This window comes from Botrytis byssoidea (genome assembly GCF_014898295.1).
Source record: "Botrytis byssoidea strain MUCL 94 chromosome Unknown BBYS_001, whole genome shotgun sequence".
Classification (NCBI taxonomy): Eukaryota; Fungi; Ascomycota; class Leotiomycetes; order Helotiales; family Sclerotiniaceae; genus Botrytis; species Botrytis byssoidea.
In genome coordinates this window covers 1616348-1640465 of record NW_024065842.1, presented here as the reverse complement: position 1 = coordinate 1640465, position 24118 = coordinate 1616348, and the positions used below count along the sequence as shown (strand labels likewise).

The 24118-nt window shown below is 45.1% G+C and overlaps 8 protein-coding genes across 8 annotated transcripts; 4 read left to right on the top strand and 4 right to left on the bottom strand.

The window, feature by feature from the left end:
• Positions 1 to 1482: 1482 nt before the first annotated feature.
• EAE97_000496 (uncharacterized protein) lies at positions 1483 to 5137 on the top strand (the record flags this gene model as incomplete). Its single annotated transcript, XM_038871006.1, has 2 exons — positions 1483 to 1880; positions 1930 to 5137. The coding sequence occupies 2 exons, from the start codon at positions 1483 to 1485 to the stop codon at positions 4799 to 4801; spliced, it is 3270 nt and encodes a 1089-aa protein (XP_038738367.1). The 3' UTR covers positions 4802 to 5137.
• Positions 5138 to 5400: 263 nt separating this feature from the next.
• Positions 5401 to 6425, top strand: EAE97_000495 (uncharacterized protein; the record flags this gene model as incomplete). The annotated part of the gene is made up of 5 exons (XM_038871005.1): positions 5401 to 5444; positions 5591 to 5656; positions 5714 to 5942; positions 6133 to 6198; positions 6273 to 6425. 5 exons carry the CDS (start codon positions 5401 to 5403, stop codon positions 6423 to 6425), a joined length of 558 nt encoding a protein of 185 aa, XP_038738366.1.
• Positions 6426 to 6813: 388 nt separating this feature from the next.
• On the bottom strand, positions 6814 to 7183 carry EAE97_000494 (uncharacterized protein; the record flags this gene model as incomplete). The annotated part of the gene is made up of 2 exons (XM_038871004.1): positions 6814 to 7015; positions 7038 to 7183. 2 exons carry the CDS (start codon positions 7181 to 7183, stop codon positions 6814 to 6816), a joined length of 348 nt encoding a protein of 115 aa, XP_038738365.1.
• Positions 7184 to 7294: 111 nt separating this feature from the next.
• EAE97_000493 (uncharacterized protein) lies at positions 7295 to 8200 on the bottom strand (the record flags this gene model as incomplete). The annotated part of the gene is made up of 2 exons (XM_038871003.1): positions 7426 to 8200; positions 7295 to 7348 (listed from the first exon to the last, which is right to left on the bottom strand). Exons 1-2 carry the CDS (start codon positions 7888 to 7890, stop codon positions 7295 to 7297), a joined length of 519 nt encoding a protein of 172 aa, XP_038738364.1. The 5' UTR covers positions 7891 to 8200.
• Positions 8201 to 8800: 600 nt separating this feature from the next.
• Positions 8801 to 10211, top strand: EAE97_000492 (uncharacterized protein; the record flags this gene model as incomplete). Its single annotated transcript, XM_038871002.1, has 3 exons — positions 8801 to 9382; positions 9478 to 9558; positions 9648 to 10211. 3 exons carry the CDS (start codon positions 8801 to 8803, stop codon positions 10029 to 10031), a joined length of 1047 nt encoding a protein of 348 aa, XP_038738363.1. The 3' UTR covers positions 10032 to 10211.
• Positions 10212 to 11048: 837 nt separating this feature from the next.
• Positions 11049 to 12905, bottom strand: EAE97_000491 (uncharacterized protein; the record flags this gene model as incomplete). Its single annotated transcript, XM_038871001.1, has 3 exons — positions 11049 to 11817; positions 11864 to 12311; positions 12362 to 12905. The coding sequence occupies 3 exons, from the start codon at positions 12903 to 12905 to the stop codon at positions 11049 to 11051; spliced, it is 1761 nt and encodes a 586-aa protein (XP_038738362.1).
• Positions 12906 to 14903: 1998 nt separating this feature from the next.
• EAE97_000490 (uncharacterized protein) lies at positions 14904 to 21357 on the bottom strand (the record flags this gene model as incomplete). The annotated part of the gene is made up of 5 exons (XM_038871000.1): positions 14904 to 15017; positions 15076 to 16938; positions 17056 to 20777; positions 21014 to 21133; positions 21249 to 21357. 5 exons carry the CDS (start codon positions 21355 to 21357, stop codon positions 14904 to 14906), a joined length of 5928 nt encoding a protein of 1975 aa, XP_038738361.1.
• A 1554-nt stretch (positions 21358 to 22911) lies between these two features.
• On the top strand, positions 22912 to 23907 carry EAE97_000489 (uncharacterized protein; the record flags this gene model as incomplete). Its single annotated transcript, XM_038870999.1, has 3 exons — positions 22912 to 23145; positions 23272 to 23707; positions 23762 to 23907. 3 exons carry the CDS (start codon positions 22912 to 22914, stop codon positions 23905 to 23907), a joined length of 816 nt encoding a protein of 271 aa, XP_038738360.1.
• Between the last annotated feature and the right edge of the window lie 211 nt (positions 23908 to 24118).

Sequence of the window (24118 nt, the reverse complement as noted above, 5' to 3'; positions counted from 1 at the left end):
TGGTGAATGCACGAATTGAGTTTTTGTTGAGATTTCTCCTCAACTTTCGAATTTGAAGAGAAGGCAGTACGAAATCATATTCTCATAATAGCTTAGAACTTTAGGAAAGAAAGGGAGCATTTAGATACCTCGATGTCGTTGTAACATATTTATTGAGCGAGGCAGATTTACACAAATCATGACGCGCAGTTGGCTCTTTATCGTTCTGCCAAACATCTATCGAAAGAGAAAGTGGGGTAATAAAATGTCAAAATGATGGTACTGCATCCTCACCAATCGTTCTTGCTGGGGGCTGTGAGCTGAAGTTACGTTGCCCTCCAAGGTTATCTCCAAATTCTTTCTTAAATTCTTTCTTTCTTTCTTTCTTTCTTTCCTCTCGACCTTCTTTTTCTATTCCACCACGCGAATATTTTATTTTTTCAATACGTCTTACTTATCTGAAATATCATATATTACATATTTTGGATTTCTATGAAATCCCAAGCGTTTCTCAGTTCCCTTCAGTTCTAACTACAAGCTCGACAATCACAAACAAGTAAGTAGCTAGAAAATTTTGATACTCACAAAGCCTCGCGACCGGAGAAAGAGCCAGCTGTTTGAGATGCTACTTGATTGTCGAATATCATTCACATCTTTGAGCAATCAAATCATCCTTCAGTTTAGTTCGAATCGGGCTATCGAAAGGTGGTATGAAGCCTACTTATATTCGGCTTTTTCTCTAGGTCGCGAGAAGGCTCCATATATCACTCTTAATCATGCATCCCTTTGCGTCTGCTAATACGATTACTGCAGCAAGCCAACCCTCATCTGTTTTTGAATTCCTCTTGCTCCTTATCTCGTCAACGCAACAAGAAAGCGTACCATTACCTCATTTTTCTTTAAAGTCTTTACTGCAGCGCAACTCAATATCCATATCGGCTGTCACTTTCGATCATCATCGGTCGATTGTCTAGCTTCTCAGTTCAGCTCTTAGGAGGTATGCTTCATATTCTCTCAACATCCCATTTTTCCAATTATGGAATGACTTGACTGTGTTTTCGTGGCACAATTCTACTTTCCAAGATTAGCACTTCGACCGCTACAAATCATCTTTGGCACACAATCACTCACCACATATGAGTTTTCAATTCACATTTACTTTTTACCTTTCTTCATTGGCACGCACAATACATGATCTCTTTATGTTTTGGTGCTCATGAGACATGTTGTTTCACGCTCTGGAGTTCAGTTCAACCAAACAACATGTTTCTCCCACCCACAAAGCAAGCCCGCTTTGGTAGCCAAATGGCATATGCTCAATTCATGATGTTCTACTTATAGTATAATATTCTACCTTTGCTATTCCAAGATTTGAAAGACTCATCCTCGTAACTTTCATTGCTCAGTCTTTCATGACTAGCCTTCTTAACTTGCTCTCTAACACCTACTCGTAGATACGCTTAACGCTTTTTCCCTTTTGAGAGAACCTTCTTGAGTCGCACCATGTCTTTTGACCCTGCACGTGGACGTGGTCGCGGCGGTGGCGATCGTGGTGGACGAGGAGGAGGAGGAGATCGTGGTGGACGAGGAGGAGGAGGAGATCGTGGTGGACGAGGAGGAGGAGGAGATCGTGGTGGACGAGGAGGAGGAGATCGTGGTGGACGAGGAGGAGGAGATCGTGGTGGACGAGGAGGAGGAGATCGTGGTGGACGAGGAGGAGGAGATCGTGGTGGAAGGGGGGGTGGAGATCGTGGTGGACGAGGAGGTGGTTATGATGGTGGAAGGGGGGGTGGAGATCGTGGTGGACGAGGAGGTGGTTATGATGGTGGAAGTCGTGGTACTTATGGTAGTCGTGGTGGAGGCCGTGGTGGAGGTCGAGGTGGCCCGGTATCCATTTTCAAGTAAGGTGCTTACATTATACTCCAAGCAGTGATCTAATACGCTCTACAGAGATCCTAATTATCCAGCGGAGGCACCTGATGCAAAAGTCGCGAAAATGGAAGACGACTATCATAAGAGCTCATCCGGGATCAGTGCCTTGGATAAGATGTCGCTCAACCAAAGATTTCCTACTCGCCCAGGATACGGCGAAAATGGTCGAAAAGTTCAGCTCTATGCTAATTATTTTGCATTAAACACAAGCCCGAGTTTTGCTTTAGCTCGTTACCCGGTGACTATATCCCCGAGCATGGACGACAAGAAAAAGAAACGGGAGCAACTGTTCAATCTCATCCTCGAGTTGCCAGAATTTGCAAACATTCCTCTGGCCACTGACTACGCCTCCATGATAATCACACCGAACAAATTGCCTTTCAAAGAGGAACGTGAATTCAGCATTCCTTGGCGAAACGAAGGGGAAGACGATCCAAAATCAAATGCCCAAACTTACAAGGTTCGGATCGGCTCTCCAACGTCTTACACCATCCCCGATCTTGTCCAAAGCTTAGGCAAGATTTCTGCAGCTAATGTATCAGAAGTGCAAAGAGAGGAAGCCATCCAGGCCATGAATACGGTGATGGGATTCTTCGCCAAGAGCCAGAGAGGAACTGTTTCTATTGCAAATAATAGACACTTCTCCACAGCTCAAGAAGGAAACTGGCATAACTTCACGACCCTAAATTATGGATTGGAAGCCATACGCGGCTTTTATCAAAGTGTTAGACCAGCTACTGGTCGACTTTTGTTGAACGTCAACGTCACTCATTCCGTCTTCCTCGAGCGTGGGCCATTGAACGTTTTCTTCCAAAGACTTGGTCATGCCCATAGTGTTGTGGATAAGATAAAGAGAAAACGGGTAGAAGTCACTCACTTGGCTGCGAAAAAGTCCAAGTCCGGTATCATCATTCCCCGAGAAAAGACCATTTGGGACTTGGCTCGCCCAAGCGATGGTAGAACCGAAGAGCACCCCCCACAGATTGCTAGATATGGCGCTGGCCCAAAGGATGTCAGGTTCTGGATTTCTGTTGAACAATCCTCAACGAAGGCCAAAGTTCCACCAAAATCCGGATCAAAGCAGGGCTCTTCTAAGCCAAGCTCAACCCTAAACAAATACATTACCGTGTATGATTATTTCAAATCCAAATATCCGAACGTTGTTTTGGATCCGAAATTTCCTGTGGTTAATGTTGGCAACGACGTCAACCCATCTTACCTGCCAGTAGAGGTTTGCATCATAAAGCCAGGCCAGATTGTGAAAAAGGCTCTACTCGGTGATCAAACTCGTATGATGTTGGATTTCGCAAATAGAAGGCCAGAACCAAATGCCATGTCCATTGTCACTTCCGGTAAACAAGTCTTAGGCTTGAACACTAAAGATAATCCACTTCTCTCCAAATTTGGTGTTCAGGTGGGTAACAGCCTTATAACCGTTCAAGGACGTGTGTTGTCACCACCCGTGATCAATTACAAGAACAGACAACATCGCCCAATGACAAAGACACCCATGGATGGTTCTTGGAATATGAGGGACACTCATTTCCACACTTGCGGAGATCTAGGCAACTGGACTTACATGGTGGTCGAATCCGACAAACGTGGTGCTAAATGGAACCACGACGGCGCGTTTCAAACAGTTGAGCAATTTAGGGCCCACCTGGAGGGTGCGGGAATTGGAGTCCGAGGTTGGATGGGTAAACCCGCGCCTAGCCCTAAGCATATAGATGGTAACGAAGCAGCTACATCTGCCGACATTGAAAGAGTGTTCCGACTGATATCTACATCTGCAAACCTGAAGAAACCCAAGTTTCTTCTATGTATCCTTCCAGTGGACGATGTAATGCTTTATAACACGATAAAGCGGTTTGGAGATACCAGAGCCGGTATACATACAGTTTGCGTACAACATTCCAAGTTTGCAAAAGGAGACCCGCAATACTTCGGTAATGTCGCATTGAAATTCAATCTCAAGGCTGGAGGTATTAATCAGACAATCGACAAGCTTGGGATTATCAACGAAGGGAAGACGATGGTCGTTGGGATTGACGTAACACATCCATCCCCAGGATCAAAAGACTCGGCACCTAGTGTTGCTGCCATGGTAACAAGCACCGATAAACTCTTGGGTCAATGGTCCGGTATCTGCCGCTTACAAGGCCAAGCTCGTCAAGAGCCGGTATCAGAGCTCGAACCTATGTTCATTAGGCAATTGGACATCTGGCAGAGAAAGAATAAAGCATTACCAGAGAATATTCTGATCTATAGAGATGGTGTATCGGAGGGGCAATACGACATATTGCTCGAGCAAGAACTACCCAAAATTAGAAATGCCTGTCGTCAGAAGTATCCCGCAGATTATACCAAAAAAAGCTTGCCACGAATCTCAATAATAGTCTGCGGCAAGCGTCATCACACGCGCTTTTATCCAAAGGATACTGACAGTGCAGACTCTAAGTCGAACTGTCCCGCCGGTACTGTAGTCGATCGTGGTGTTACAGAATCTCGCAACTGGGACTTTTTCCTACAGCCACATCAAAGTTTGATGGGAACGGCCAGACCTTGCCATTACTTTGTCATTCAAGACGAAATCTTCAAGTCTCAAAAGCTCAAGGCTCCTCACATTACTTCAGCCGATTCTCTCGAAGAACTGACGCACAACATGTGCCACTTGTTCGGGAGGGCTACGAAGGCTGTGAGTCTATGTCCGCCTGCGTATTACGCGGACTTGCTGTGCACTCGCATGAGAGCGTATCTCGCAGATCAGTATGATCCTCCAACAGGCCGGACTACACCAGAGCCTGGAAACCCTTCAACACCGTCTACGAATGTAGGTCAGGGCAGAATTAATATCCACCAAGATATTACAGAGTCGATGTTTTGGATCTAAACGTTCTCATGTGTTCCTGGTCGTATCTTTAGATTTCCAGATCACTCTCTACTCCGAGAGCCTGAGTGCATAGGCGAGCAGACGTCCGTTTTCAACATCCCCATTTATCGACGCATTTTTCAACCATGCCGATTGGTTGTTGAGAGCGAGAGATAGTTTCATTTTTCCCGTTTACTATTCATTCATTTGATTATTACAGCAATTCCTACGCTTCCGTAGATAACAGCAACCATCTCGATTTGCGTTTCCAATTTTGGTTTGCAATAACTTCAGCTTAAAAAAATAGTATTGAAATACAAATACGGACCTTTTCCATACTAGATTTGGCCTATAGTGACATGTTATGATAAGAGTGGAATTTCGATCAAATGAATTTTACATACCGTGTGTAGCACACAGCTAGAGTTCTAACACACTTTCGATTATTCCTTCTTATATCTTTGAGTGAAAAAGAAATTGTATCAAATTAGATAACCCTCCAAAAATGAAACAAGGGATGAAAATACGGAAGAGTAATGCGTCACTACATATCTTTTATCCTTCCTTTCCTTCTTCATGAAGGCTGAAGTTGCCAAGAGCTTGGATAAACTAATCGAGATATGGACTCGTCAGCTTTACTCAAGGGGAGAATATGGGGGAGGTTGTATTTATGAAAGGGGCTGATGATTTATTTTTCTCTTACGGTTTATCTTATTAGGCTGGGTTCTGTTTGTTTCGATACTCACCATACTAGAGGCTGGAAAATATTGTTGACTTACGCGGAGAGCTATAACTGGGGTCGTTGTGTAGATGTGAAGATATCGTGAGATGCTTGACCTCTGATTTCGATCGATCTCGAATTCGCACTTATCGCATGTAAGTTCTCTTTTGCCATTCAATTGGAGAAGGGCAATGATAGTCTAACACGTCCAGCATGCGCTATCTCGTCTCGTTCTTCTTCGTCTTTCTTTCTTTCCTCCCTGTCCTTACTCAAGCATGCCTCGTCTACTACGCAACCTTCCCTTTCGATAACGATAAACCGTTTGTAGGGAAGATAATCGATAATGGGATCGAGACGTGCTCGATTAATATGACGTATAATGAACATTGGAGATGGCAGGCGTTGGAGAATGAAAAGGATTGGGAGAGGGAGGAGTGGGCTGTGAGTTTTTCTTCTTGTTTTTGGATGTCGGATTGAGAGTTTGGGGTGGGAAGTTTTGGGATGAATAAGGGGGGAAGATGTGAAGAGGAGGGATGGTGGAGATAGATGGGTGAGGAGAGAATGGAGAGATGGGAATGGGGGATTTTGAGAAATATCAGGAGAATGATGCTAACATTCACAAACAAAATAGTGGAAACCTTGGCATTTCACTTGCACAAAGAAACTATGGCAGGGGAAAATCAAGGGGAATAATACGGTGCATCATCCTCTTCTCTCACTCAACCACACCTTTCCCAAGCCGATGAAATCACTAACGTCGAGAAAATACAGCACCGCACATACGCAGCAGAACTGGGCGTCGGTCTCCGCGGTGTAACATACCATGCGCATGGCGAGAAATTCTGGTTCAATCCGGATACGGTGGAGGATGTGGCAGGCGAAAGATGGGTTTATAGTAAGAAGCTGTGGTGTGCTGGGAAATAGGGTGGGGATGTACGTGGTGAGTTGACTGGAGCGGGATTATTGGGTTGATTGATGATGGGATTTATGAAAGATAGGGTGGTCTGATGGGTCGCTTTCGGCGAGAGTGTGAAGAGGCTGTATAGGCGATTCGATTCGAATTTTACGTTCTTATTGTCAAGATTACATTGAATCGCTTGGTCGTACTTCAAAGTGAAGGGATAGACATTATAGGAACTTTTCTGTAATCAACCTTGAAGTCATCGTATGAGTCTACATAACCGTGGTTCATGTATATTTCTAATGATTCTTCTGCTCATGTTTTGCGGAGCAAATGCACAAATGCCACATTCTCCTGTATCGAAGCGATTCTAACTTGAACGAATTATCTAGAGGATATTCCTTCTTCCATTCAATCGTACTTGAATTTGCCTTCTCGTGCCCATGGAGCCAGAACTTCCTCGTCTGCATCCCGTTGTTTCACTTTTACATACCACTTCTGCACCCATGTCTCCCGTATCCGCTGTTTTATCGCCGCCTCCTCTTCTTTCTCCTGATCTTGGGCGTATTCGAACCATTTAACCGGGCCATACATCAATTCATCAAAGACTTCCCTATTTTGTGCTTATTTTTGACGCCTCATAACCTTCTTTTCCTGATTCCGAGCTGGGGGCAAGTTCAGTAATTTCGACCTCATAACTCAATGACCCATGAAGGGCAATGAATACTTCCATGTCGTGCAATATTCGGTCAATAGTAGTGCCTGGGTGTACATTGTTCATATCCAAGCGCTTTAGGCAGTGCTTATGAGGTATCAGTCGCTCATTGGATCCTCAATCACTGAAGATTATCTTTAGGTGCTTGATTTTTGGGCAGATCTCAGCGAACCTTTGTCATACATTTATAGAGCGATCTATTAGTGATAGCAAGTCGTATGCGTTGATTCCCTACAAAATAATGTTAATTCGGTGCTAGTATCAAGCGAATCTGCAGCTCAGCCAAAACTGAATGGTGATCTACTAACAAGATTTTTGACTGGAAGTAGTAAGTCTTTGTGAAGTCGCGAAGCATACATGAGACGATCCTCCTTGTGTTCTCGATTACCTGCCTGCCGGTCAAAGCAGTCATTGAATTCAAGTACGTCACGTTCATAGTCGATCCAAGCGAAGAAGTCGAGAGCATCGTCGCCCGTGCTAGATGTATCTGGATGTCTGAAAATGGTGTATCTCCTCAAACAAGCTGCTAGCGATTCTCGGCATACTTGAAAGAGGAAAGGGGTGTTGGGAAAAGTGGGCGAAGAAAGCACAACGTCAGGGGCTGAGTCATGGTCGACAGCCCGATCCCAAATCATATCACGAACTTCTTGAGGAAAGTCGGGAAATCTGTGGAATACTGGCTCTTCTGTCGCGAAGATATAATTGTATGGATTGTTGATTTCGGTTTCAGGGGATGGGCCTGGGTAATTCATTTTTACTTCTACACAATTCATTATTAGTGCATTTATTAAATGAACAGTGTATGAAATTCCTCGCCTGCAATACTCGCAACATCATTCAATTCCATCTTGGCTTAAGTTTGAGATGTTGGAAGAAAGTTTGTGGGGGTGTCATTTATGGGAGATGTGAAAGTGTGGGGGTTAGAAGGGAGTCTAGTTTAGTGCCACTACTGAAGTTGGGGAAGAACAACTAGTGCACTTGCCTTATTCGTGTCATTACACATGACACATGATTTGACTTCTATCTATATATGGGCAATTCATCTGCTTATGTGATGTCTAGCTGTATCGTGGTCAAGTTCGGTAAGGGTCAGGACTATGGACCGGGTGTCGAGCTAGGAAGAACTATCAAGTGGTTCCCCGGTCTATGGTAGGATTTAAAGCTACCATCATTCAATATAGATGGAGGACTAGGTGACGTAATGATTTGAGAAGATGAGCAGCGTATGAATGAGGATCGTTTACTGTTTGGTCCCCGGACAAGATTCAAAAGATGAAGTGAATGACTGTCAAGTGACAGTTGAATCTTTTGATATCAATACACCACGAATCTATAGCAATCTACTCAAGATGAAGGGTAAGTGAATATCCACTATACAATCAGGTATCAAATCCCTCACTTCACCTTACTCACATTCACCAGATTATCCACTTCATACATTACTCCGCTTCTACAAGATTCAAGTGAATATCACCATCCAATCCGATCTCACGATCTTCCAATGGCTGTACCGAGCAAACGAGGCTGCTTTCTATTTCATTCGCATCACAAAGCTCTTCTCAAAGATTCTTCTACCTCCATCTCGAAACTCGAGAATTTTATCAAAGTCTCCATATCTTTGTCAAGCAGGCTCTCAAATACAGAAAAACACCCACCACCACATCCCAACACCCCATCTCAATAATGTCAACCACACTCTTCCCTCCCGTTCCCGCCCCCTCCACCGACCAACAATTCCTCATCTCCGCCGGTGTCCGCGTCCTCGAGTCTCAATATCACACTCTCGATTTCTCACCTCAATTCCTCTCCATCTATGGCCGACCCACCCTCGTCTATCGTCCCTGGGAACGTCTCTGGTCGATTCCCTGCACCCACATTCTCGAAGCCGTCACACCGCGCTACCCCGCTCACACAGCTGTGTTCCTCAAATTCGCGGCGTATAAAGATCGGTATGTCGAGTTTTGCTTGGAGGTAGATAATTATTACGGATGGTTGAGAATGAATAGCAATAAGGGGAAGGGAAATGGGAATTCACGGGAGGGAGAGAATGGCGAGAAAGAGGGGGCGAGGATCATTGGGAGAGCGGAGATGGAGGGCGCGTGGTGTAAGCTTTTGATCGGCATGTTTGATGAGATGAGGTCGAAGAGGGATGTGATGAGGAACTTTGTGGGCCTGAGAAGTATGCTTGATGAGGAGAGAATTGTTATGACTATCAAGGAGGTAGAAGCGGAGATGAAGGAAGTATTGAGGTTCGCGGTGGAACAGGTATGTGCTTTTCGCTTTTCATCTGTTTGATCATCTATGAACGAAGATGAGAAAAAAATGCATGAAGTTGTCAACTAATATTCTTGGCACATCAGAGATTCAGCAAAGAAGTCGAGGAATACTGGGCTAGAAAGCGGAAGATTTATGAATATCGATGTCCAGAATTGGACGTTGAGGTATGTTCCCCCCAGCCTTCAAATTTCACACTCCCTATCGTCCATCCATTAGTCCCGCCTCCCTCACTAACCCCGCTTCCCCTACACAGTGCATAACCGACTGGTCCATCGAAGCGCCCTTCCAGAAATCCCTCTTAAAACCCAACGACATCAACAACAACGACTACATTGAAACCGACGACGAGATCACCGACGAAACATGCACCTCAAGCCATGACGAAAACATCGACTCGGGTATCTCTCTAAACAGTGCCGAATCCTCTCAAACGCAAATGACTCACGAACACATACAGAAGATGAGTCAGGAGTCAGAGCAGGAAGGAACACAAGAAGAAAGTGTAGAGGAAGAAGAGGAAGAAGACGCCAGCATAGAAGAATCTGATCCGGCGTTAAACACAAAGCTGAATCTGAAGCAGGAGATGCGGGGAGAGGATTCAGATACCATGTATGGACGATTGGCGTTTAGGAATTAGATCCTGAGACCTGGGAATCAGAAAGCTGAGGTGAAAGGCAATTTTTAGGAAAGGACATAAAAATAGGCGTTGAGATAAGTGTCAAATGCGCATTGGAGTTGACTTGTGGACTGTGGATGTGGATGCGAATGTGGTATTGGGCTATGGATGAGCATGGATAACATGAATAGCATGTATGCAGATAGGATACTTAGTTACCTCGCTTCTTCGGAAGACATCTAATACTGGATAAGAATAAACATAATGAGAATACCTTTATCTTCAATCCAGATATGTATTCGGAGTATCACTTCTTGACCTATCATCTTCTCTCTACTCTTCATTCCATTCCATGTCCCCCGCTGCTCAGTTACTCACACGAAAATCATCCACACAAAGGTGAATAGATAGATATAAAGTATATTTCCTGATTTGTATTCCCAAGCTATGTACTCCTCCTTTCCTGTTCCCCATCCCCTGCTCCCCCATCCTACCTAATCTCCCAACTCCATCTCGTTCAACCAACCAACCAACCATAACACCCCCTCAATATCTCCAACCCAATCCAACACCCATCCATCCGCCATGCACCACAGAAGGAGAAACAAGACAAAAGGAAAAGAGAAGAGAAGAATACATGAGTTGTAAGTACATGCTAAGTTTATAAAATCCACCTCATACCAGCCCATCCCACCCCATTGCAATCCCCACAAAACGCCTAAACCCAAAAAACAGAATATCCCTGAAACACCAATCCATGATGCAACCGCGAAAATGAAAAAAATCAAAACCGATCGATGAAAACACGCCACCTATCCAATCCCATCAATGATATCGGTCCATGCACCATGATTCCCTTCCATTTATCTACCTTCCAGTTACTGCACCAAAAACACCGTCCGGGTAGCAAGCAAGCAAAGCAAGTAGTAAGTAAGTGAGCCTCCTTCGCTGATACTATTGGTCCCATCCATTCATCCGTTTATACTCCTGCGCAAGGATAAGAAGGAGAGAGAGGAAAGAAAAGGAAATCAAACAGAATTATTCCCATCTCCCTTCAATCTCAACCGCCTTTGCTCCTGCTACTCTCCTTGCGCTCCCGCTTCCTGCACCATATAGCATCTCCATCAACTTCCCCTTTTGCGTTTCCCTAACCTTTCCTAAATATCCACTCGCATCTTCTAGACCTTGAATCTGCTCTTCGACTCGAATCGTACTGCTATTTGTCCTTACGAGGGGACTAACTAACTTTTTCCTTAGATAATCTAGATTTGCTCGTAATGTTAACAATTTGCCGTTATGATCGAGAAGAACAGATTTGTTTTGAATAGTCTTAGAACGGATATTGGCGAGAAGCTTTTTGTTCTTCTCGAATTTGTGAAGGGTACTGGAGGAGGGACCGAGAAGTTTGGTCCAGAGTGAAGAGAGAAGTTTGTCTTCGTCCATTTCTTGGGTATCTAGCTCGCGGGATGCGCTGCGAGATAATGCTTTGAATTGATGATCGATCTTTTCGAAGATGGCAAAGAGATGAAGAGCATGGTTGAGCTCGGAACTAATAGCGTCTTCAAGCACTGATAGGAACTCGTTGAATGTTCTTTGAAGTGTTTGACGTGTTCTTTGAGGCGATGACATGCCGAATATATTCGTTGCGACAACGCCAATTTTGGTCGGTGTTCCAGTAGGAGTTTCGAAAACTCCTACTCGGCTAAGAAGCGTGTGTATATTATCAAAAGCTGAATTAAGAGGAGATGGCGGCAGATGATTTAGTTGAGCAAGTTCTCGTTTTGCCCAATCCATAACGATCAAGATACTAGATATGTCAGATGATTTCAAGCAACAGAAGTAGAAAGTATTACCCATCCACATCTCCGTCAACATTAGCAAAGAATCTGGTTAACTCAACAGACAAAGTTTTGAGGGTTTCACTCAGTTCATCGAGTTCTGCAACAATGACAGGCGCAGACGTCATATTTGTTGAGCGTACACTCTCACCAAGATCCCAGACCGCAATACCAGTCTGCTGTATATCGCCGATTTGTTGAATTCCATTTTCTGAATAGAATATTAGAGGTTCAAAAGCTCTTGCAAGTCCCGCGACCTTAATAAGATCCGGGACTGGTGGTAGTTGTGAAGGTTGAAATAGTGTTCGTAATGTCAAGATGGAAATAATCGCGATCACAAGCGCACTGCATACGGAAGCCCATGAACTCATGATCTTCTCAAACTTTAAACTCATAGATGAAAATGCAGCTTCAAACGGTTCTGTACGATGTTGTACTTCGGTTTTAAATGCGAATCGAATAACTTTTTATACATCAGCATATGAACCAATACATTTACTCCAAGTTTCATACAGTTGTTGGGGTTCTCCATGGAAGGTACCGAAGCGCCTTCGTGGCCATCCTCCTGTTTAACTACCGCGCCAAACATCTTTCCAAAATCATCATTTCCCGAAGGATATGGACCTGGCGAGGGGCTTCTCTTCTTTTCCGGTGATATTGAACCGGTTGGTAATCTGGTTCTTAGCGCTGCGGCAAGAGTCGGATCAGATCCACCTCCCTCATCAGCACTCTCATATTCCGGACTGCTTTCTCTAGAAAGTTCCCTGTGCCTCTTTCCCAATATATTACTACGCCGATTCCAAAAGCCGCTGCTTCGGTTGCCGTTTTCCTCTCGTCTCCATGCTGGCGGACTGTAGCCACCTCTGGATACCGAGTCTCTTAGGTCGTCCTCCGAGTCCGTGTCGCTGCGGAAGCCCGAATGCTGGGAAGGATAACCAAAACGGCGAGGTGGGTTGTGATCTATCTCTATGTTTCCTTGTTCGAAGTCCTGCAGAGATGCGTTTAACGAGGGGTGGTCGTCGAACATTCCTTCTAGCTCCTCTATCGTAGTGCCCATGATTTCTATTATTCTTCACGATGTCTGCTGATGCGCTCCAACTTGGTGTGGGAAGGGCTTTCGTCTGTATGAGATAAAGATATGCGAACGATATGATTATGACAATCAAGAAGGTACTAGGTGCGATGTTTAGGTTGATCAGTGTAAAATGGACTTGGTTTTGGATAGTAAATATGGACATATCAATCCAAAAACACGTCTATTTTAAGTAGCTGTTTACAGTCGCGTAAACTCTGTGAATTTATGACTTTAATTCATACAAGTATGCGACTGTTATTCTTTTCGATATATGAATGCGCCACTGATGGATTGAAAGTTATGTTGGTTTTATCTGGATGTGACTGAACTGATAGCGATGCGATAATGGATAAGTGGGTGGGTTGGAAGAAGTGAATCGCGGATATGATACTAAAGTGGGCTTGGTGGTAATGGATGGTGGATGGGTGGTGGATGGGTGGTGGTGGGTAGTGGGTGGTAGACTGGTACTTGGTGTGTGTACTGGTACGGGACACGGATAGAGGGAAATAGGTATAGTGCACGGTATTTTGGTGGGGTTCAGTCTTTTTTCAAAGGCCCATCGCGCATTCGTGTTTAAAGTGATTGGGGGAGAGAAGAGAGAAGAGGGAGGGGAGAGAGGAAAGAAGACGAATGGTAATAATAATATGAATATGGTATGAGTAGGTAGGTAAGAGGAAGGAGGATACTTCACTTTGTACATACAGCAAGCACTAGAATCGACTCCAGTAGTATCATTGGTCTCTAAATAGAAATAAGTACAGAAGTACTGGTACTGGTACAAACTAAAATCATATTCAATCCATTCTACTCGTACCTACCTGGATCTTTCCTAACCTTGGTAGGTATCTAATAGATTTATATGGATATTCTTCATCTGCCGATTCTAGCCACTCCCAATCTAATAAATCCCATGATATATATATACATAGTACATACACATACGTATGTATGAAGAAATAGCCTTGAATTTATACTTTTCTTTCCCGAGCTCCCTTTGATTTTGTCTATGTTAATTCTATTCCAGGCTTCTTCATCTAGCTGTACACCACCACCACCACCACCACCACTGCTACCACTACTGCAATCAGAACACTGACTTGTCGACTTCTCCCTCTCCCTCCCCCTCCCCTCTCTTGCATCTCTTCCAAGTTCCCCCTCATCATTCCCCTGCTATCCAATCCGAATCTTGCTGCGTTGTCCATCCTTCATCCCTGTCTAGCTTAATCCCAGTATTGGTATGTGTTTCAGGGATACATCTCTTCTCACCTCAGTCCCTGATTGGCGGAGATGACCAAATGATGCAGGGAGAGCATCATGTACTACTTGTACTGCGTGGCTGGACCAATCATGCTGCTAGCTCTTTCCATCTCAAGATATGGAACTAATGCAATGGCTTTAGACGATTGGATATGGTGACGTGAGAGATGGAAGGAAAGAAAGAGGAAGATCGGGCGATCAAAGCATTTGTCTGTAGGAGGTCTTCGACTTCCCTTGCTTGGATTTTGCTTTGCTCCAAAAAAGAAGTGTTCAGGAAGGAAGTATAAAATTGTTACATTAACCAGCCACCGAATTATGCTTTTATACTGTGGTGAAACAATCAAAGAAAATGATAATCTACAAGAAGACCTTTTTAAATACGTCACATTCATTAAACGCCCTTCTTTTTGAAGATACGAGAGAGCAGATACAGATGCATGAACAGACTTTGCTTTGTAGAACATCAAAATTGCTATTTTATGCATGATGTTGTGCCTATCTAAAATGCTACCTGTTCGCTATGCTAATTACAAGATATACTACATTTGGTTTTCCCAAGGCTTTTTCTCTTGATCCTCCATCCCTTGCTCGCTATCCCTCAAATCCCTTGAATTTCGTAGGTATCGTATCATTCTGAATGACCGTATCAATGAAATGAGATTTGCGTCTTTCTCCTAGTGCTCACACGTTCGTATGCAATTTATGTAAAAGTAACAAGACTCATCATCTTCCGCCAGCCATTACACTTCTGTAGTATCCCAAACTTAGATCGATAGTGTGCTTCAAGTATCTGTCTTCTGTGAGGGGCAGTCTCAAAACCTTCGGCAAATCCACATTCTGTTTGACGTGGTTAGTACGTACTTGTCAAATGAGGGGGCCACCAGAATGTTCTTACCTCGCCCTTTTTCTCCATTTCCACCACCGCTTTCGCCACTAATCCACTAATAGTTTCAATTGCCACGGTCTCCATAAAAGCGGGGTGGCGCGATTCATCCACGACAGCCGGTAACCCTGCCAACAATCTGTCCAATACCGCGAGGTCGAGTTCTTGTCTCTTCTTTTGGAATTCAAGTAAAGTGAGGAAGTCCTGATAAATCTCGCCTCCAAGATGCCACTCCAAGATAGCATCCTCCTTGCCCGCAAAGCTGGCAAGAATATTGCGAAGTGTAGCATAATCGAATTCGATAACTGCCTTTGGGGCAACTTCCTTTGCAAAGGTGCGGTGAGCTTCTTCAAACAATCCGGCTTTGGTCAAAAATTCGACTTCGCTTAATGGATCCTTCCCGACACTTCGAGTGTACAATGCCTTGGCCTCCCATATCCATGATGCTGGAATTTTATAATGCTGCACCAAGGTAATGAAGCTCTGGCTATCTTCAGATCCGATCTTCCCAGCATGTCGAGCAAGATGATCTTGGATGGATTTTGCACGAGCGTTGGTCGATGACAAGTGAAGCAGAACAAATACTGCATCCAGCCAATATCCTTCATTATTGAGTTGAGAAGCAAAAGCCAAGGTAGTCTGGTCTTTCTTCTCCTCGGCAGTGCCTTGGTAATCCAATGCACCAAAAGAAGTTATGGCCCGACTCAATTGCCACGAAAGGCGCATATCCAACGGCGACAGTTGTGAATTCTCAGGCCGTAGAATAGCCTCGAGATCGGCGTTATCATAGGTATACAACTTCAATAGACCCCAAAGAAGATCCTCGCGCTCATGAAGCTGGTCGTCTTGCCATAGCTTAGGAATCTTCTGTTCGACGTACCAAGCGTGAGGTCTGGATGTCTCTTTTTCTGCCATTTCTTTGTCAAAGATTTTGACTGCGACATCGAATTCCTCATTTGCCTTGATTCCGTACCACAATCTCATGCCAAATGCTTGCCGCCAATCGAGCCCGAAACGTTTCGAAATAATGAAGTCTTCAATACGATCTTCCATATGAGGTGCTTTGTTGCCTTCACAGTAACAGACATTTCCAGCGAGTAGTTCGTAAAGAGCACGGATTGGCTGACTAAACTCAGAGAGAGCTTTTGTGTTTCGCCACTGTAATAGCTGCTCGCGCATATCTTTCTTGAGACTTTCCTTGCCACCAATCATTGCAATAAGTGTAGCCAAATGGAAGTTCTTGCCATTGATAAGATGTCCACAAGCCTCTGGAATCTTGTGACCGGACAACGAGGCGATCGCTTTCTCTTCATGGGATCTCGCCATCGCAACATGCTGAGATGATGCCTGAGCAACTAGATTTTGCCAAAATGTAGACAATTTATCCTTGCGTAGGCGCTCAACTGCATTTTCAATATGATTTAGTTCTTGAGGGATTTCAATATGGTCAAAAAGAATGCTGGCCAGTTCCCAGACGAGCTTTTCATGAGCTACTGATGGATCTCGAACATTTCGTTCGTCGAAGAAGTCTAAGAAGGAATATGTCTCTGGCAATGATGCGTAAGGAACACCATCGTAATTCTCGATGACCGTCAAAGATTGGTGCTTCTTAAGTGCATCCGCGGAAGACTCATTAGAAAATTTAGCGAAACGGATATTACTGGCTTCGGCAATGCCGCTCTTTTGGATCGTGAGTAGACCATCCTTCTCACGAGCTCGACGCGATTTCGTGAATGGTTTGGAATCGGCAGACGCGGCGTACACCAAGGTTCCATCCGGGCCCCAGCTTGGTTTGACAGAGTCGTGAAACGCACGATCCTCTTCTGGCATTTCAGATTCGTCATCACCAATTTTGGATTTCTTGTTAAAGGGTTTCTGTAGATATAATTTCTTAGCATTGTATTATATAAATATTAGATACATGAGTGGACGCAGCGAGCGGTCCCATTAATTATCACCATCTCACAAGAATGTTTAGCAAGGAAAACCAACCTCAAAATTATCGCCCCTCTTGTAATTAGAAGCCTTGATAGGACTTGCGACCTTTCCAAACAAGTCATTGTGAACATCCATAAACGATGCAAACCCGTTTGTGTTTGAAAGGCCCTTGATAGTTGTTGGAACTTCAGTTTGTGCCAAGACAGACTGCTTTTCGTTTCCGTGAACATCAATAAGACTTTTCAAAACAGCACGATCCTGTTTCTTGGGGCTGGCAGTTGCTCTCAATGTAGCCGCCCAATCATTTGCAGCTGGAAATCGGAGCTTGGATGGTGTATCCAATTTCTGCGCTCTTGCTCTAGCTCTCAAAATTGCACCAGGTGTCCCAAATTCAACAGTATCATCTTCATCTTGCGAGTCCTCCATTTGCTCCGCGGTATTGCCAGTTTCTGGAAAAGAGCCCGCCATCTCTTGATCCACGATACTGACAGATTCATCGTCCTCGTAGACGTCGTCTTGGTCAATTGGTTCCTCGACGCCGCTTTCTGACTGTGAACCCACGGAGCGACTATCTAAAAAAGACTCCTGGTTTTGAACAAATGTACTATCCGCGACTTCTTCATCTGAGTAAACCTCCTCATCATCGAATGCGCCTGGAAGGATCTTCTTCTTCCTGAATTCGAATGTATCCTCGGGGTCTGACTCTGTTTGTGTCAAATCCATATCAGATGCAAAGGACTGATCGAAGTATTGAGGGGTGGCCTTTGGTGTACGAGTTCGCGGAGTTGGTGTGTCTGGAGGAGCAGTAAGAGTACTGTTGCCAAAGTCGTCACCATCTTCTTCTTCAACCTCCATATCGTCGTCCTCCTCATCTCCATAATCAAGTTCATAAACTGTGTAATGTGCAACATTGAACACCCAAGTTCCATCGTCCGTATTGTAACTCACGAATTCGGTATCCTCTACTGTCTTCAACTTCTTGATATGTTTCTTCAAGCGTGCATCGTCAACTCCTCTCTTAGAGGTGTTGCGAGGCCATGAATTAAAGAGGGTAATTGTTGATGGAACGTTAAGTCCTGACCCGACTTGAGGCTTCTGGACAGGTGCGTTGTCTGGATAAACTTCCGCGCGTCTAGTTTCAAGAATAACGATCTTATCAAAGATATCATCAAGATTGATGCCATTGAGATTGACTACATCACCGAATTGGATGTAGCCGACGCCCTCACGGCCGACGGTGAATTTGTGTACCTCTTGACGTTCGGCGCGAGTCATATTTTCAATTTCTTCCCTTGAAGGCGTCATCCAGTATTCGCCAAGAGAGGTATCACGAGGAGATTTGGGAGACTTGGATTGCTTCTCGTTGACGATGGCGAGTTGCTTGTTCTTGTTGACTTCTGTCATCTCAGGTGAGGTGAGATCAGGGGTTGGCACAGAATTATTGTTAATCGGGTGTAATGGGCTAGCAGATGCTGTTCCGTTGGGGTTAGCAGTGCCGTTGGCCGAGCCATTAGGAGTACCGTTGACGCTACCATTGACACTGGCGTTGGGTGACGATGCTGGTGTCTCGAAAGTGACCTGCTTTTTAATAATCGACTTGTTAGGAGATTCGGCAGGATGATCTGGAGTCACAGGGTTCTTGAAAAGATCGGCGCGGACATTGCGGTTGATAATAAGCTTCTTGAAGCTTCCGCCGCTTGCATAGTTCGTGCTGGTGCTGGACGAGAATGCCCCTGGTGCTAGAATGCTATCATCACTATGGAAGCTGCGACGAAGGCTATTACTAGACATACTCTTGCTCAATGCTCGGTTGCCGCTGAGTAAGCTGCTGCTGAACATCGAAGGAGTACTTCCTGCAATCGAGACACTTCCTGGGGTGTAAGATAAACCGAAACCTCCACGAAGAGATTTACTAGGAGTATTGAATCGCGAAGACCCAGATGCGTTTAACTTGTACAATGGAAGAGCAGCTGCCTTCTTTTGTCTATTAGCACTTGATAATGGGGTTGCGAGAGGCCCAGGGTTCTGGAGATGTTCTGTGTTATTCTTATCCTTCTCGCTGAGACTAAACATAGACTGAGTTCCATAAGCTTTAGAATCATTGAGACTAGTGCTGAGAGATTGAGGGCCTTGTCCCTGTTGTGATGTGTTGAAGATGGAACCCGTTCCAAAGATGGAACCTTGGGGTTGAGCAGGTTGTTGCTGCTGCTGCTGCTGGCCAAGTGTTGACGAACCAAACAAATTGGACTGCTGCTGGGTCCCAGTGTTACCAAACAAGCCCGTCCCTTGTTGTTGCTGAGACTGCCCGAACAATCCACCAGGTTTCTGTTGGTTGGCATTGTTTCCGAGACTAGCACCAAAGAGGCCGGTGCTTTGCTGGGGTTGATTATTTTGATTTGAAGCACCAAAACCACCGCCACCACCGAACAAGCTGCTTGTGCCAGCGTTGTTTTGAGCTGCAGGCTGGCCGAAGAGACCGCCTGTAGCAGCGGGTTTAGCACCGAAAAGACTGCTTCCTGTGTTGGTATTGTTTGCACCACCAAATGGACTGTTGTTTGTGGCTGCTGGTTGCGAACCGAATAATCCTCCGGTATTTGAAGCAGCGGGTTGCGCGCCAAAAAGGCCAGTGGTAGCCGGCTTTTGTTGGGTGTTTCCAAAAAGACCTCCACCAGTGTTGGTGTTAGTAGATCCAAATCCACCCCCGAAAGCATTAGTAGTAGCTGGTTGTTGCTGAGCGGCGCCACCAAATCCAGTTGTTGTATTCTGCTGCTGTTGAGTATTTCCAAAGAGACCCCCTCCGGTATTTGTATTGGTCGCTCCAAATCCACCCCCCGTTGAGCCAAAGCCACCGGTGGTGGCTGCTGGTTGCGTGTTGCCAAAGCTAAAGGCGGGTTTTGCTGCAGCGGCGTTATTGTTGTTATTGCCAAAAAGGCCTCCTCCAGTGTTGGTATTGGTCGGTCCAAAGCCACCAGCTGTCGAGCCAAAGCCACCGGTACTTTGATTGTTGGTAGTCGATCCAAATAATCCACCACCAGTCTGTGCTTGGGGTTGAGCGCCAAAGATCCCACCAGTCGCGGGTTTCGCAGCACCAAAGAGTCCGCCGCCAGCTGTAGCGGTATTCGAACCAAAACCTGTGCTCGCTGGTTGACTTGTACCGAAACCCGTGCCTGTTGATCCGCCGCCAAACATGGTTGAACCCGTCGTGGTGTTATTTGTAGAACCAAAACCTCCAGTTGGAGCTTGGTTGGAACTACCAAATCCGCCGAAGTTTGTGTTTGTGCCAAATGCACCACCTTGGTTTTGATTATATCTCAAACCCTTGGTGTAATCGGCCAATCGAAGTTCCTCGGGTGAAAAGTTTTTGTAAGGTTGTTGGAAGGATATGCTTTGGTAGGCGTTCTGCATAGAGGAATTCGGCTCCTTCTCGACAAATGCTGTGAAAGGAACAGCTTGGGTGCCTTCACACTGGGTACTAGCAGCAGCTCCTCCAAATCCAGTTCCTGCAGTGCTTCCAAATCCGGAACCTCCGCCAAAAGCTGAAGGCGTGCTCGTAGCAGGAGTAGATCCGAATCCACCAGGTTTATTCCCAAACAGTCCCCCTCCAGTATTGGTAGCACCAAATCCGGTTGTGGGCGCAGCGCTACTTCCAAATCCACCACCGCCAAATGCACTAGTTGTTCCCGTCGCAGCACCACCTCCAAACATACTACCACCTGTTGTTGCGGCTGTGTTTCCAAATCCAGTAGTTGCTGGCTTTGCTCCAAACCCTCCGAAACCTGTGAAGAATGTCAGTAACCCATCATTAATCCAAATGTGAAAGAGTGAAAAAGAAATTGCTGGAACGTGTAGTTTGAAAGAAACTTGGTTTCATGGTTAAGATAGCTCACTGTTGGTTTAAATCGGATGATTCGAGAGCAAGAGCGAATGCGACAAGAATGCGATCCAAGGTAAAACAAGCTATTGAGCTAAACAAAACCACTCAGAAGATTAGGGCGTCAGAGCATCGACATACCAGTACTGCCACCAGTATTACCACCAAAGCCTGAAGAGGTACCACCGCCTCCAAACATACTACCACCTGTGTTGTTATTTGCACCGAAGCCGGTATTATTGGTGGCAGGTGCACCGAAAACTATTGCAAGAGACGATTCGAGTAAGTTATGAGTTCAACGGGATCGCAGAATTCTCTCAGTCTTTCCCGACGCCCAACGAATTATATGCAAAGAAATCTTGAACGGTTGACCTACCTGAGCCAGTATTGTTGTTTGTAGTTGAGCTACCAAAACCTCCTCCAAATCCCGTCGGTTTATTTTGTTGGCCGAAGCCACTACCAAATCCTCCTCCCCCGAACGACATCTTGATTGATTATCGAGAGCAGGCGAAGCGGGTCTGAATTGCTGCTAGATGTAGCAGATTGCGAAACTGAAAAGTAGCTCTCTTTGTGGAAAGACGAGGTTGATCACAATCGCAGAAAAGGCGAACGCGCAAAAACGGAGAAATTGCGCTTAGGATCGAGAAAGTGTCGCATACATTAGAAATTGTAAAGAGAGTGTCAAAAAGATCATCAATAACAGTGTGGTTGGATGATGTATGGTAGAAGAATTGAAGTTGGATGTGAAAGTGCGAAATTGTTTTGGTGATAGATTGGAGAATTTGTAGGAGAACGCGCTTTAATTGTAATGGTCGTTGGAAGAAAGTTCGGCTAGGGGAGGGAAGGGAACATGGGCCTCGAAAGTGAATGAGAGCTTTGGAGAATTGGAGAATTGGAGAACCTCTCCCTAGGTAACTTTAATACAACCAATTAAAGTCATGAAAATACGGCTTGAACCAGTGAACCAGTGAATGAAGCAGATATCTAGAAAATATTTGAGAGGTACTGTTGCCTTGGACAAATATCATCTTGTTATTGGTATGAGTACCGTACGTGCTGGGTAAAACAGCTGGTATTTGGGCGGATGACTAATAATATCTCGATATGAAGGTATTATGATACAGTTGTTGATTGCACCTTGGAAATCTGACATTTGTATGGCTAGCCACCTACCACCGATAAGAAATCCATGTAAGGCTTTCTTTGATATGACTCTTTTTTGTACCTGAGGAAGAAATTCTACAAGCTGATTTGACACTTGAAGTTTCACAGTCTCTACAGAGATTCATAGCCAAGCTTCCTGTTCGTATACAATCCGTACAATCCATACAATTGTATGTACATGATCACCTGATGCTGTGCGCGTGACCAGCCTTCAATTTCAATACCTACCACCTGCCTAGTAGGTACTCCCTTCCGTCTTATGAAAGCTTTCTTCTCTCTCTTTTTATTTCTTTTGACTATGACTACGATGTATGGAATGGTACTCCATACAGTAAGTAACTCGGCCCCATCTCCACGCATTCAAGTTTCCGACCTCGAGCTATCTAGTACGTACTCGAGTACTTCATATCTCATACTTGATATACCTACTACCAGTACACCAGTGGTAGGGAGCGAGGGATGATACATCAATTCATTCACACCCCAGTACAGTTCCAACGTCCATGCCGACCGTGATGACTAATCACACCCATTTTCGAGTGCAGCCCTCATTCGACGCGTTCAGATTCAATTTTCTCCAAAAGCTTAACGCGTCGATTCTTCGAAACAGTAGTACCACCTTGCACCACCACCTTGCACCCTACACTTTGAATCCCCAATCAACCCATCATAAACACTTGCATCAAATCGCTCCGTCCCACTTCACCACCCTGTCCGACAAAAATATAATAATAGCTTTCCTTCCCAGCCACTAACAACCACCCGTCTTCTCTAGACTTACTTGATACACGTTATTTTACAATTAATAGCCACTTTTTTCTCAATTGCTCCCACTCTGCGCGCACTGTGTTTTAAATAAATAAAAAAAGTGTTCGATGGCATCAACAAGTCAACCGCATTCTTCCTTCCCCGCGCGTCCTTTCAATAACATACGCAATCCTCCCACCACAACTGCTTTTGCTCAATCACAACCCGCTTTGGCTTTGAGGCAGAAAGAAAGGTTATCGAAGGATACCCAAGCGCAAGCTCCTGCCCCGGCCATGGCCCCGCCGGCTAATGCTCAAATGAATATCTTAAGTGATGAACAGAGGGAAGAGATCAATGAAGCTGTATGTTTACATATATTCCACGAAACACCATGCGCAAGACGACACAATTCCATCACGAGTCGCGCGCATCGCATCAACCCCTCCTCCTCCACCCACATCAAAACAATGCGCTAACAAACCCCTCAGTTCGTTCTCTTCGACAACGACAAGGACCAAAGAATCGACTACCACGAATTCAAAGTCGCCCTCAAAGCCCTCGGTTTCGATCTGCCCAAACCCGAAATCCTCACTCTCTTAACCACGCACGGCATACCTCCCGACACCGCAGCGCGCAACGGCATACGCGATCCCAATATCCCCCCCGGGCGTCTGCTACTCACTCTCCAAGCCTTCCAAACCATCGCCGGAAATCTAATAGCGGCGCGCGATCCTCGCGACGAAATACTGCGAGCGTTCGCTCTATTCGATACCGACGACAAAGGCATGATAACCCTTGAAGATCTACGGCGAGTGGCGCACGAACTAGGCGAGGGACTAGAAGAAGACGAGCTGCGAGCGATGATAGAGGAATTCGATTTAGAGGGCAAAGGCGGAGTAGGGAGAGAAGAGTTTATTCAAATATGTATGGGATGAATGAAAACCCCCAAACTCAATATATCATCTCATCCTCATCAAGGTCTCGGATCGCCCGTTGGATTACCACCTTCCCCCAGCCTCTGGAAGCAGTCCACCGATTTGTTCCATCGTTTCATCGAAAACAAAATCATCCCGGCCAATTCGAAGTACTGGAGCAGAAGGATAGGAGATAGAGACCTGTTTTGATTACAGTATGACGTTTTTGTCTTTAGTTTTCCGTGTATATCACATCGTTATACCATCAATCATATCAAGGAGTAAAGCAAGGAGTGTAGGCGTCGGGTTGGGTTACAGAGAGGCCAAGGTATTGCACTACCTTCATGCGAGTAGGTATGCATAATTACAGTACATTTCCAGGATACCACGTCCACAGCACGAGAAAGACATTCGTGATCTC